Source organism: Oculina patagonica, chromosome 1, assembly GCF_052425735.1.
Source record: "Oculina patagonica isolate OP01 chromosome 1, crgOcupat, whole genome shotgun sequence".
Classification (NCBI taxonomy): domain Eukaryota; kingdom Metazoa; phylum Cnidaria; class Anthozoa; order Scleractinia; family Oculinidae; genus Oculina; species Oculina patagonica.
Genome location: NC_135758.1, coordinates 14505963 through 14520341, shown reverse-complemented (window position 1 = coordinate 14520341; position 14379 = coordinate 14505963). Strand labels below are relative to the sequence as shown.

The 14379-nt window shown below is 37.3% G+C and overlaps 1 protein-coding gene across 2 annotated transcripts; it reads left to right on the top strand.

Moving 5' to 3' along the window:
* The first annotated feature begins 4984 nt into the window (after positions 1-4984).
* LOC144658182 (forkhead box protein D3-like) lies at positions 4985-8884 on the top strand. Of its 2 annotated transcripts, none has more exons than XM_078518553.1 (2): positions 4985-5521; positions 6530-8884. In XM_078518553.1, exon 2 carries the CDS (start codon positions 6643-6645, stop codon positions 7498-7500), a length of 858 nt encoding a protein of 285 aa, XP_078374679.1. In that variant the 5' UTR covers positions 4985-5521; positions 6530-6642; the 3' UTR covers positions 7501-8884. The 2 variants fall into 2 exon arrangements, with proteins under 2 accessions (XP_078374679.1, XP_078374670.1); XM_078518544.1 differs by lacking the exon at positions 4985-5521 and adding an exon at positions 6153-6331.
* The last annotated feature ends 5495 nt before the right edge of the window (positions 8885-14379 follow it).

The window sequence follows — 14379 nt, the reverse complement described above, 5'->3', positions numbered from 1 at the left end:
CTATGAAATATCTTTCTGAACTACCGGTAGCCCAAAACTCAACAACTGAACGCCGCCATCTTGGAGCTGGTAATGTATGCGTGACGTCAAAGAGCCCAGCCTGAAGTTTGGCGGGAAAATGTAATTTATTTGAAACTCCTTGTTTCTCCTTGTAGTGGCTTTTGTTTGTCAAAATGCTTGTTTGTGCAGTTCCATGTTGCTCAAGCAAAGCTCCAACAGATACAAAAATGTTTACCGTCTTTCAATATCTAAAAAAAAATTGCTCAAGAATGGCTTATAAGAATGGGCAGGGACGAAAAATCCTCCCAAAGCGGACACAAGACTACTTCGAAGAAGATCACAGATACAGTCTCGTGGAAATACCCACAAAAAAGAAAAAGCCAGAGTGATAGTGGTTTGAGTGGTTGTTAACTACACACGGTTTGTAAAAATGAAACGTTACCACCTACAGAACTTCAGTTGAACTGATCTGATGTTTCATGAATGTTAGCCGTTTTACAAAAAAATGCTCAGTTGCAGTATTGATAGTTTCAAAATATTCCAAACATTCAGACCAAGAATTTTAAGGCAAAGTGCAATCAATGGAAATTTTTCCCACTGCACTGAGTTGAACTTTTAGATTCTTTTTAAAATCTAAGAGTCTTTAAAGTAATTAATTATGTCCGCTACTCATGGTACTATTCCAGTCCATCTCATTCCGCGTCAGCTTTGCTCCTTTAAAGAACCTTGCATTTGTGGACGATAGGGGTAAGCAGCATCCATGTGCCCATAGCATACTGTACCAGTAAGTTGTATAAATGAGATTCAGCTAGCATAGAACTGTCGAGTCGTTTTTCCTCCACTCGCCGGGCCATACAAATTGACTACCAGACCGTTTGGAACAGCAACGGACCCTTGTAGCCATTATACAGCGCTGTTTGTCGGGCCAGGAAACGGGCCTCACCTTTCCGTCTACAAAACCAAAGCAATTCTGCAAGCACCGCTAGCTTGAAAAATAACATTAGCAAAGGTCTCCTAAGTGTCAGAGGAAAGCAAACGGTGATTTAGTGAGGTTAGCAAACGGCTCCAAGTATAGATAGTCCACAACACGTAACTTGTCATACAAAGTTGAGGTACTGGCCTAACCTCATGTCAAGAGGGTGGCAAGGGAAGACAAATCGTTTAAAAAAGATGAAAAGACCCCAAGTGCCATATACTGTGAAGCCATGGTAGCATTGCATTTAAATATACTAATTGTTGGTACTGGCCGAAAAAAAATAACTAAATACAGAAGTAAAATTAAACCAATAAATACTTGATATGGATGAAATGATCCTCTCAGTGTGTAAGCAATTTCAAAGCAATTGCATTTTTTAGCCTGAATTTAATATGATGAAACGCTGTAATCTCTCTTAGTGAGATCTGGGCCTATTGTATTTTAGTTAAGTATTAAAATTTAAGATAAGAAAAAAAAAATCATAACAGTAGTGTCGTTAACTACGATTGTAAATGTATATAAGTTTTTTTTTTGTTAAGTATTATGTTAAATTAAGTTAGTTTAAGTTAGTTAGTTTTAGGCATACTGTTGTGTTGTAAATGGACTTTTGCTTGTCAATAAAGTTGTGTTGAAAAAAAAATTTTTTTTAGCCTGAAAAAAATTTCAAGGCAACAAAGAGATTTGAACCCATGACCTCCGCTATGCTGGTGCGTTGCTCTACCATCTAAGCTATGAAGCCCTAATAAGTGGGTCCTAATGTCCCGCATGTGAAGAAGCAAATAAGTAACAAAAAGGTATTTAACACGCTTATGTCCCTGATGATTGGAAAACCGCAATTAAGACTTGTGGTAAAGCTTTTCATGGGCTTTATAAAATTTGCCAAATCAGTAAATTCCTCAGTCCTGAGTCTACGAAGACTCTTGTTCACGCATTTGTAACTTCTCACCTGGACTATTGCAACTCTCTTCTCTTTGGCATTCCCAAGTGCCAGACAAATCGTCCTCAGAAGGCGCTCAATGCCGCTGCTCGATAAATCTTTAGGATTCCAAAGTTTACATTTCCTCCGCTTTATATCATCTTCACTGGCTTCCAGTGATTTATCGTATCCAATTTAAGTTTCTGCATTTTGTAAACAAAGCTCTCAATAATCAAGCCCCAGAATATATATAAGAATTTTTACACGATCACTCTATCGCAGCCCATCTACTATGTTTCTGCATTCAGAGCCTCCTGAAGGTCCCAAGTACTTACCACAAGACCTTTGGTGATCAGACCTTTGCTCATTTTGGACCATCCCTCTGGAACGATTTTCCTCTAGAAATACGATCCAGTCCAAATGTTACTATTTTTAAATCAAAGTTGAAGACACACCTTTTTAAACTAGCATATGATTTGTTTTAATATTTTTAATATTTGATCGTTTAAATATTTTTAACACTTAATCTTGCTTGTAAAGCGCTTTAGAATATTATTATTATTATTATTTATTTAAAAAAAAATTAAAATCAGTACCTTCACACAATCATTAAAAATACAAGCATCAATAAAAGGATTAATCAAACTATAACAAAAATCGCGGTGGTTTCGCGCCCGATTGGCACTTGGACGTGTCGCTCATCTTGTGGACGTGTGGCAGTTCGCGTCATCCTGTGTTGGCGTCGCGTCATGCGCGCGCTGTGTGTTGCTTGTTGGTGTTGTTCTGTCTTCGGGTCTCTTTTCCCGAGGTGTCTCTCTGTGTGGTCGGACTGTCGTCCCTGTCTGTTCCTCGGTTCTCGGACTCCCGCTGCGGTCGTCCGATTGTTCCCGTTGCCCGAGACTCCACTCAGTCCTATACCATTATTAATCGTATCTATAACTAAATTCTCGATTTTGATTGGTTCTGCGCGCGCCTATTTGTCGCGTAATCGGCGCGCGATCACGTGGGTGTCCAATTACAGGTATCCAATTTGAGCGACTTCAAATAGGATACCTGTAATTGGACACCTACGCCATTCGCGCGTCAATCATGCATATGTAAATGGTTTCTTTATCTTGCTGTTTTCCTGCTTTTCGCACAACCAATTGAGTTTATCAGTGACTTTTTCACACAAAAAAAGGTTCTCCAAGACTTCCTAACCTCGAATTTTGTTATAGATACGATTAATTAGTAATTGGACCTCGTGTCGTACAATTCAGAGAGTAATCGTGCTCGTAATTTTAAATCGGCCTCGCGCTGCGCGCTCTGCCGATTTCGAAATTACTCGCCCGATTTCTCCCTGAATTGTACTCCACTCAGTCCAATTACTATTACTAATTATTATTATTATTATTATTATTATTAATATTATTATTATTATTATTATTATTATTATTATTATTATCATTATTATTATTTTTATCTTTATTATTATTATTATTATTATTATTATTATTTACATTGCTGACGCAATGTTTTTACATATTTTGGAAAATTAACACGTGATTCTTTACTGACTTGGTACACACGTCAAGAACAGACTAAGGAAAGCAAGGGATGCTTCCAAAGGATTATCCAAACTATCGAATACATGGAATGTTGGAAGAAAAACCAAGTTCAAGTTTTGAGTTTCTAGTGATATCAGTGGTACTATATTGATGAAAATTTCTTCCAATTCAGATGTTTGAGACCAAGCTTTGGCCTACCCTGGATCTATAAATGTAACAAACTAGCGGCGTTTAGCATCTTAACGTTTATATATAATGGTCCTTTTACATTTTAATTAATTGTAATTTCTATCTCATCTTCTCTCATCTGTAACAAATCACAACCGATACGGCCTGTAGTTTGATTGTTGTGGTGTCAAAACGAAGATTATATCAGTCTGTTTATCAGTTAAGTTGCGCCTAGACATGTCACCACATCTGACTAATATGTTTTGATCACTGGAAACAACGAGAACAAGATCCACAAACGGCACATGTTATATACAAACTTATTTCAAAAGAGTCGCCTACAATCGCAACAGGGTAAAGTTGTAAAAACATTTACCGACGGCCCTACAGCTACAATGGTTAAGCGGGAATGAAGTGTTTATTAGAATGAAAGGACAGGCATTGTTTAATAGATATCAAATCGAAACGTACCATCTGTTGTTTTTTCCTTGTTGAACGCCACTCAAAACAACCACAGCGTGGAGTAAAGGGTGTAAGTTTCTCGTTTATTAACTAACTCTGCTGGAGGTAACACTTAAAATTCTTGGTAGGATCATAACATGTAAGCACTAAGTTATTTATTTTCGGATCTCAGTTCTGAATACTAAATATCTATTGAACATTTGTACTGAACGATTTGTTGAGAGCGAACAAAAGCGGTATCAAATCATATGCAAAGTTACGTTTTCTACGTTAGCGACCAACCTTTGCAGAAATAACAAAACTTCGTTAATTTTGTTCGAATTTACAATCATCAATTCTTTTGACTTATCGCGTGGTTTGGTTGATAAATATTAATCACATTTCAATAGCTTATTTGCAGCATCCCTCTGTTGAATAACTGAAGGTTTCTAAGAAGAAAAGAACGCAAACATAGCTTTTTAAAGATACAGCTGGCAAAATTACATCTGAACACAAAGAATATAATACAGTGGCATCTGTTTCACCCTCTCTGCTTCGCGAGCGGAGCTACCGTAATCAATTATCTGATCTGATTCATTTATCGAACAATTAATACAACTATACAGATTATCGCTTTTTCGAATTCAACTTCTATGGAAACCAGTCAAGACGTTTTCAAGGAACCTATCTAATACAACCGCTCTGATTGAAAATCGTGGCACACTTGTATTAGGGAGATTATTCTGCCAGATTAGAACGGCAGTTTTCCGTTGAATTTGTATTTTACGCAACAAAAGCCCACTTCAAACAATAGCCAACATTGACAACTGTCAGAAAGAAACTATTCAAAACAGCCGTAATGGACTTCGATTCTCAAACAAAAATTTATTTCCTACATTTAAATGATAATCGCAAGAACGATGAGTACTTTTGAAAGAATAATGATAATTGTGCGTAAACACCCTTGCCATTCTTTCCATCCGAAGTAAATTTAGATTAACCTTTTTTGTTCTTCGCAGCCATTGTTCCGTGGCAGAAAGGCAAGAAAAAAATGGGATTGTTAACCTTCTCGGTTTCTCTTGAAAATAATTGCCATACAGCATTTGACAAACATTCTTCTATTTGTATAATGTTTCCTTACAAGCTGGTATTTAAAGTATTTTGTAGGCCTTCGTTTATATCTCTTGACAAACCACTGCGCGTTTTTATTGTATATGAGTAGAAAGGAAAAACACTGAAGCATTACAAAAACTGACCCCTGTGGTCAAATTAATCCATAAGTCCGCTTTTTACAATTGCACCCCTGTTGGTAAAGCACTAAGGAACACCGTTGATGGAATTTTTTGTCAAAATTAGAAATCCGTAGTTAACGGCAAGGATATATAAAGCTTAACGCTGTAGTTTCTGCTACAATTTGTTACGGTGATATTGCATGATGCCCGACACCTCAAAAATGCTAGAAGGCGAACACAGGTACACTCGTTTAATTGTTTGATTGATTGATGTGCGCCAAAAAAAGATATTACAGTTTTATGTCATAATATCTAAGATATAACTGTTAATAGGCTTTTGTAAGTGTCGCGCTATAAATCACCCATAGCGTGGTATTTATATATAGTTCAAAAAAAATAATAATGAGCTAGGTGAAGCGTTGGTCGACAAATTGACAGATAACTAAATATGAGCAGTACAACTGGTCTAATTTATTAGATTGTGGTCTTGTCTCCTATGGTTGTATAAGTTGGCATTGATTCAAGCGAACACTACTCCAAAAGGTTATTAGTAAAGCACTTCAGTCGGATTGCTCTTTGTCCTGTGGACGTCCTGCTTGCTCAGGGTGCACCCGTCAGCTGTCGGGGCACACACAAAGCATATAACAAATAATATTTTGGTAAAACAGCGAAATTTCGTCATAATCAAGTTATTGTTAAGTGCCTTTGGCTTAGATGCTAATAAACGCCATTCAATTGGACACAATACGTGTTGTTCTTAGTTGTTCAATACGGGCTTCCAGTCTATGTTAGCATTTGTTACACGCTCGCAATTAAAAAGAAATTGCCCCTGGGTTTTTTCAACGAATACAATCACTTTTAGTTGAGAGAAGTTATTCAACCCGGTGAACCAGCAAGCAGTTTGCACGTGTCTGCGGGAGGTCAAGATCTTGGCAAAAAATTTGAAGCAGATCTCGGCCCTTGATTGATTCCCTAGCTACGTTCCTCTACAAAGCGTTCTTAATTAAATCTCAATCACTTTCTAAAGCCTTGTGGCGAAGTGTCAGTAAAGGTAGGCCCAGTTCATTGTTATTCTATTATGAAGTGGTTGTTCGAGCACAAAACACTGCATTAGCGAGGTGTGATTTATCCTAGCGCCATTTACACCTGTGTAGAAGCAGAACATTATTGTTACTGCACATGCTTTCCATTTATCTAGATTTGGTCAAAAAAGCTTGGAATTGACTCTGGATATTATTTTAAACTGCAGTGGGAATTGTGTACTTCACTTGCAAGGAGGCTAAAGAGGACACTAAAGGCAAGTCAAGAATTGACCGTCGAACCAAGCAAGCCTAACCTCGACACGTCTTCGTCATAATCGTAATGGATAGCTTTAGACGATTGCCCCAAAACAGCCTTCTGCAAACTGGATTGCCCATGCCAATGGAAACTGATAAAGGACAATTAGCAGCCAGACAGCAAGAAGTCGATGGTCGTAACAGATCTGGGACCAGTTTAGAAGTTGATGAGAGTAACCACAACCCACAAGACAATGAGCTGCAGAGTGAGTCTAACATGGATAACAAGAAAACACGCACCCACCGCAAGTCCAGACGAAGGCCACCTTACTCTTACATTGCACTTATAGCAATGGCGATCCAAAACTCGTCAGAGAAGAGGTTGACTCTTGATGGCATATGCAAGTTTATCAGAGACAGGTTTCCCTTTTACCGGGATACCTACCCATCGTGGAAAATCTGCATCCGCAATAACCTCTCGCTGAATGACTGTTTCATCAAGACCGGAATTAAGTCCGACGAGCCACTCAAGGGGAACTACTGGACGCTGGACCCGGAGAGTTATAATATGTTTGAAAATGGAAGCTTTCTTCGAAGGAAGACCCGATTTAAAAGACAGGATCCTAACAGAATCGAGGCCAAGTCTCTGCCTGTTGTAGAACCGGGAAGGCACGCTTTCACTTCTCCTTTAGACCTCCACAATCGATTTGGCACAACTTCGTTGATACCACAGTTAGGTTTCCCAAGTCTTGAACTACACAAAGTCCCAGGAATTACACCTTTTGGCCTCCCCTTCCAATACTACAGTCCCTCGACTTCAACTGACTCCTTGTTTGTCCACTCCCAGTTACCGTTTTTGCCTGCGTATTATCAACATCTCAACTGTACGCAATGCAATCTCTGCGAGAGTTCCAAGCATTTCCATCCTTACTTGAGACTTTAGACCACTTACCAAGAAATGAAAAGTGTGTCAACTTATATCCCAAGTAAATATTTGGAAGACCAAAGTCAACAAAAGCCACGATCGAGAATATGACCATCCTCTGCTTATCCAATGACTTCCCGGTAAACTGTAATGTTAACCTCAACTATGCCATAAGAACCCAAACCTGTCTGAATTAACATTCCAAAAATTCAAGACTTTTCGGAATAACACTCAGTAATAAAATATGGGTTAACAACTTCTTAACAAGGGACAAATCAGTTCTGAGTCAAGACTGAAGGGCAATGTAAATATAACCTCATATATAATGGAATCAGTTTAAGTACACAACATTCTGCAGATCGAATTAGTACATTGGAAAGACACTGTACACGGCGAGGCCAGTATGTACATCAACAGACATCTTCATGTACAGTTTTAATAGGCAGATACGTGTTAGAGACTTAATCACTGATCACTTGGAGTAACAAGGCAAGTGTTTCAGCTGCACCATCTCCGAAACCGTGTGTAAGAAACTACTTTCAAATTGATGTAACTTTCTGTTTAAACTTTGGTTCATATTATCCTGTGCTGATGAACTCATCGAAAAAATTAAAACGGGAGAAATAGATATATTGCCGTTTGAAAATATTTTAAGCAACCTCGCCAGTTTTTGTCTTTAATTCTTATCTTCATAAGTATATATTGTATATATTGTAGTTTATGTAACTGGATTGTAGGATAGTCCGAAGAAATTTACTGTGATTAAAACATATGTTAACAAATCAAAAGGCTTGCTGTGTTTCTTTAGCCCTGCACGTTTTTAATCCACAAATTCCCAAAGGCAAGAATGAATATCTTCAAAACATTTTGCTTTATTTTCTTCTTTGCTGAAGATCGCACTAACCTTATGCTCTATAGGGTTACGAACGGTTTTCTTATAACATTCTAGTGATGTGTTAAGCCAAGATAACCAGGTGCTAAGAAGTGTTTGCCACCCTCGACTGTAATTTCGAGCCATGCGGTCGAGCTAGGCCATTGCACCCCCTGAGCTTGAAGAAGAAAAAAACCTGCTTTCCACTCTCAGCGGTACACGGAAATCATGAGGTCTCTTCTTTTGTTTCCGTGAACAAACTCCTCTCCCATTGTCAGTAAACTTCTTGACGTGAAATAAAAGGAAATAACATTTATCACAGTTAAAATCCTCTTGCTTAGGACAACTAAGCCGCTTCTGCCATTGATAATAAACCGCCTGTAGTTACTTATGTTAGGAAATATTTTCTATCAGTTTGCGCGGCTACAAACACCAGAAAAGGAACTGAAAAAGGAAAGGAAGAAAATGCATGTTGACTTTTTCGAATGTGGATATAGTTTTGTAAGTTGGATGTTTAAGTTGTTTGTTGAATCTTCGCTTGGCTTTTATCCCACGCATTCTTTGAAAATAACCCGTGCCTTCGGGGCAAACGAGTTGTGTTTGCATTCTTCAGATGCTGTCCACGACAAGGGAAACACTACAAGTAATTGGCTTTTTTTCACGGGTGGTTTGCAATGCATAATGTCTAGCCCTAAATACACAACAACACAGCGGTTGAATCTTATTTTTAATTTGAACTTCACATACCCGCTCCAAGCGGTAATTCAGCTACATTCATAGCCACCATGTGGAATGTCCACCTACGATGCGAATTCATTTATTTTCGAGCAAACTCCACATGTTGCGGCCATTTTGTCTCAGGCCTGAATACATACCGACTGAATGAGACTTTTATGTGTTTTTTTTTTCCCTTTGATGTCAAGCTGGGGTGTTTATATCTTGTTCAGTGACACTGCGCATGAACAGTGAACAGCAGAGGATTGTTAGTTGGTTGCGTCGAGTAAATATAAATCAGACAGGCTGAAATTTTTATACACGAGATAACATCATTTGTTAATACTTTGTTGATTTTTCGTAAAGTTTACTGATCGCGAGACAACAAACTTGGCAACTTTTTGTGATTTTATTAGCAGTTACTTGTTCAAGATTCGCTAGAGTTATCGACCAAGAAATTCCTACATTAAGGAAATCATGCATTTAATGAAATTGTTTTTGCTGCAGATGTAGACAGCATCAATCAAAATCAACGAGCTTTGGCTTCCAACGGAAACTATACAGTGCACTGGCGCTATGGTGCACCAAATAAAAACACAATACATTTTCGTCGTGAATACAGGGTTAAAAACAGATATTGTGTAGAGTTTTGGTCGGCCATTCTGTCTTTTGTTCTTACGGTACGGCCCATCCGTTCATTGAGTGAAATGCGATGCCTCCTGAATCATTTTGGAGTATTGTAAAACTATTATTCTCTTCATTACCTTTATTCTGTTAATATCCACATCTGGACGCCTTCATTTAATCCGCTAATGCCATTAGCTTTTCATAAAACAGCCAACACACAATGAAAAACGTTAAGGAAATCTATAACTAAATTAGTTCTTTGTGGAAGACCTGTAATTTTCCTCTCCTTGTCAAATCATTAACGATATTGCTTCAGTTTTCATAATACCTGTACTTGACGCTTTTCGTGTACTTTCAGTATAATGGGCTATTGAACTCATGGATGATCACGAGGGCTAATATCGTTAACTTGTGCTGTTACTATATTGTTCGAGCAAGTCTTATCGCTCCTACAGCCTAATTAACTGTTTTATTTTCCACTCTGAACATTACAAAATTATGGTTCTTTCAATCTCCAAAATCGATTATTTGTACAGAAATAAGCCATTTTACTGTAAAATGCGCCTTTGAAGTATACGTATTATGTTCCGATTTTATGAATTCGAACGGTCGTTACACATTTCTTTCTAAGGACACCATATTTATTTGACTTATTCGATTACAAAGCCTTCGATGAAATAGTTTTTTTCTGCCGCTATCGATGAGTTTCTTGTACACTGTAACTGAGTGTGACTGTTCCATTAATTATATTTCATTGAAGTTTTTAAAAGAATTTATTAATGCAAAATCTCCAAGGGTATACAGAGCTGCCGGTATAACACCCACAATACATCACTCTATGAATTTCTACAAAAAGTTGATTCTTTATTTATCAAACCGTTATTTGACAATTTTTACAATCATAATGATGAAAAGTTATTTAAAGTTTGTTCACGGCCGGACTTTCAAGAGAAAAAAGAGGTGTTTTCAAGGAAGCGATTCAACAGTCCTCGAACAGTAGAGAGTTAGCACATGGAACGCCCGCCAAAACAAAAATGTGAAATTACAAAGAAATAGTTATAAATGCAACGAAAATCGTATTTAAATTTCCTTATTATATGGCAAATTTTCATTTACTTCTTGTGGAAAGACGCAGTAGCTGGAATTATCACTTTGAGCGTTTTAAGACTGGTGGATTCATTTGAAGTCGCCTGTGATCACGGTCTTTGCATTCTGGTGTCAACAAAGTAGTTTTCCAACAATTGATTTTTAGTGACTGTATTTTTACCTTACAAAGACGGACTATGCTGAAAAAAAATCATTCCATTGAATTTTTTACTTCAACAGTTTTAAAGTTTAATACATAAATTTAGTATGTAAATGTAACCTCTTCATCAATAGTTTTATCTCATCCCGTTCGCCGGCCACGCAGTATTGTTAGATCAAACCGACATCACATCATTTATTTACCGTGTTTATGATATGCGAACTGTCGCTTAGTTGTTTGCTGTAGCCTTTAGCATAAATAACACCGCTGATTTATTTAAAACACACAACGGAAATTCTGTTTGTTGTCGTTTCGAGCAAAACATCAACAACATAATCACTCCTGGAGCGCAGGTCCAAAAAGATTGCAAACGAGAGGCACGCGAAGTTTGTATTACTATAGTGAACACGTGCCCGAGATAGAATAACCTGAAAACTTTGTTCTGTTTAGAGCTGTTTTTAAAAGAGATAAAAAACATCAGTCTCAATAGGGGTCTGCTTTTTTGGAAAGAATTCAAATGGTTTCAATATACAACCTGCGTGTGCTGCGCCTAGTTACTGCAGATGACAGCCGGCTTTACTTAAATACCCGCCGCAAATACGTTAGTTCACTTCATCTAACGCGCATTGCTAAACAGATTGCTGTGCCGTCGGAATCACTCCATCGAACGCGCGCCGCTATAGTTTTTCTTCTAAACAGATTACTGTGCGATCAGAATCTTGACTGTAACAGAGAAAATAAGTCGGAAATATTTTCTAATTCGTGGTGGCTTCGTTAGCGTGTTGGTTGTATTATTCCCTGGGATGTTGTCTTCATGTTATATCACTTAGAAAGGAAACGTTCCATACAATAAATAAGCAATGGAGTCAGGAGCATTGCAGAGATGACTATAGCCGACCAATCAAGTTCGTACAATGTTTCAAGTGACTATACGTAGTAGCTGAAAACAAGAAAACGAAAAATTTGTTTTTTTACCTAACGACCAATTTATAGCCTTATTAATATAAGGCAATTATTGGCATTTCTAAATTGTTAACTTTTCAAAAATCGCGGAAATATCATTTGGCTCATTATGGATGAGCTTCCCAGGATCAACACCAAAAATTGTTGTGTAACTTTTTATTTACTATTTTACTTTTTTAAAATATATATCCATATATAACCTGCACTGAACCTAAAACAAAAGTGTATTATTTCACAGTACCATTCACTTTTTATAACTGCATGAAGTAACTGAATAAAATCTGAATAAATTTGCCTTGAAGATGAGAACGAACTGGTAGAGAAGGACGAAGAAACATTTTTGAATTTGTGTCGTCTGTTCTAATCAATGACCAACTTTTAGCACTGAACATCTTTTGGAAAATAATTTATATCGTTGTTAATAGAAACATCAAATATTACGCTCCCATAAAACAATCTAGAATTCCTGTTATTCAAATTGGCGCATTTGCGGTTTTTGTTGACGTTTTAAAAACAGACCGAATTTTACTTTCAAGATAGGCAAACTTATTGGCCAACTAACTACTCTCTATTTGTCTGCGGTGAGAAAGTTTTATCGGAATTAACAATAAAAAAAGAAACGGTGAAGCCGATGCAGATGAAAATTATTTGCCATCAAGGTTTTCACCTGAAAACAACGGTTACACAAAAGAAAAAAATAGAAAAAGCGACAACTGTCGCATATAAAAAATCAAATCCGAGGCCGAAAAAGTGAAAAATTGTCATCATCATTCCATGTTTCTCTTACCAACAAACCTTTTTCTGAGCGAAAAGTATTTGAGACGGTTTCCATGCATAAAGCATGTTAAGTAATAAACATAATACCTATAGACTTACCTAATAATGTCAAGAGACCGGATCTTTAGAATGTTTAAGAAAAGGAAAAAGGAATTCAGCATGTAGTAGATACTTCCTTTTACTTTTGCGTAACATACTTGCGCAGTGAAGACGGACGTAAAATGGGGTCAAGAGAAGACAGCAAAGGAAAGGAGCCTTACTTGTTACGGGACAATTAGCAAAACATTGTTTAGCAAATTATAATAATAACCTACGAAAAACAAGAGAACGAACAAAAAAGCGACAGGAGTGAATTAAACCTGGGTGCGTATTGATGTCGAATAAATTCGAGCGTTATATCAATTAAAAGAAGTGATATCAAAAATCTTTTATTACGGGGTTTTGCTTGAAACTGTTGTACATAAGTAAACCTAGAGAATAAAAATTGAAATGCGTATAACTGTTGTTGTTTTTGGCCTAACTCTTGCAAAAATTCGCGGTTTGTCTTGGATGGTTAGAAGCAGCGGTGACGAGAGAAATTGTCGTTCCTTTTTAACTTCACTTGCATCACGCAGTGCCATGGGGAGATCTTCAATTTGTTTCCTTTCATGCTTTGAGTATCAACACAATATGAACCGAGTTTCTAAAAGTTAGAACAGTAAACTGTATTTCCTCAGTCCGAATTTAAGTAATGTTTTACTTGCGCTTGCAAAAACTCGTAGTGTGTCCTTTAAATTGAGTAAAACAAATAATTCCCTTCACTAAAATTAAGCCAACCCCTAGGGCAGGCAACTTTTCGAACCAAGGTTCGTGGATGTTTTAATTCCAATTTATTGAGTTATCCGTTTTTTGAAACGTAACCATCTCCCACCCATATGGCGTGTTAAACTAATGAATTATAGAGCTGTTAATGGAACAGCCACACGATGGGAGGTCTCGACATTTAGCTAAAGCGTTCTTTTGTTTACCTCCATTTTCTTAACAAAATAAAACCGCTAGAAAATAATTTGGTAAGTAGGAGGTATTCCAATTCTCCACAAGCTTTTAAAACCACGTGTATACAAACGCTTAGCCTCGGGCATGGATCATTTTAAAATCTTAATTTGATGGGGCCTCGAAAAATGGTGTTAACCAACTATCAACCGATAATTCGGTGCAGAAAGTAATCGGACTAGTACACTGGACGCACTGGACGTTTTAAAGTAAAAGAGATATTCACGTCGCATTTGGTCTGCAAGGATGGAGTACCATATGCTATAACAAAAGAGAAAATTATATTTCAATTCTGAGCTGAAACCTTTGAATTCTCGAGACTTTCTGTAGATATATGCCTATTGGCAAAACAACAGAGAGGCAACTATTTTTGTCATGATTTGTTTAAACACAAGCAAATGAAAGCCATGCAAAAAATTCAAGCTATTCGTGGCTTACACCCCCACTGTTTAAGACTGTAGTTTGAATGTTATGTCGTCTTGTATTGTGCTGTGGAGCATAAACAGTAACCACAGCGTGACACCGTGTTAGCAGCTGCACATTCATTTGATTGTATTCACTTGACGTTATAAATTCGCTACTGATCGAATTGACGAAATCATTAAACCAAACATAACATTAAGGAGTTACAAATATCATCAGAAATGTGATCCTTGAGTCTCATAGA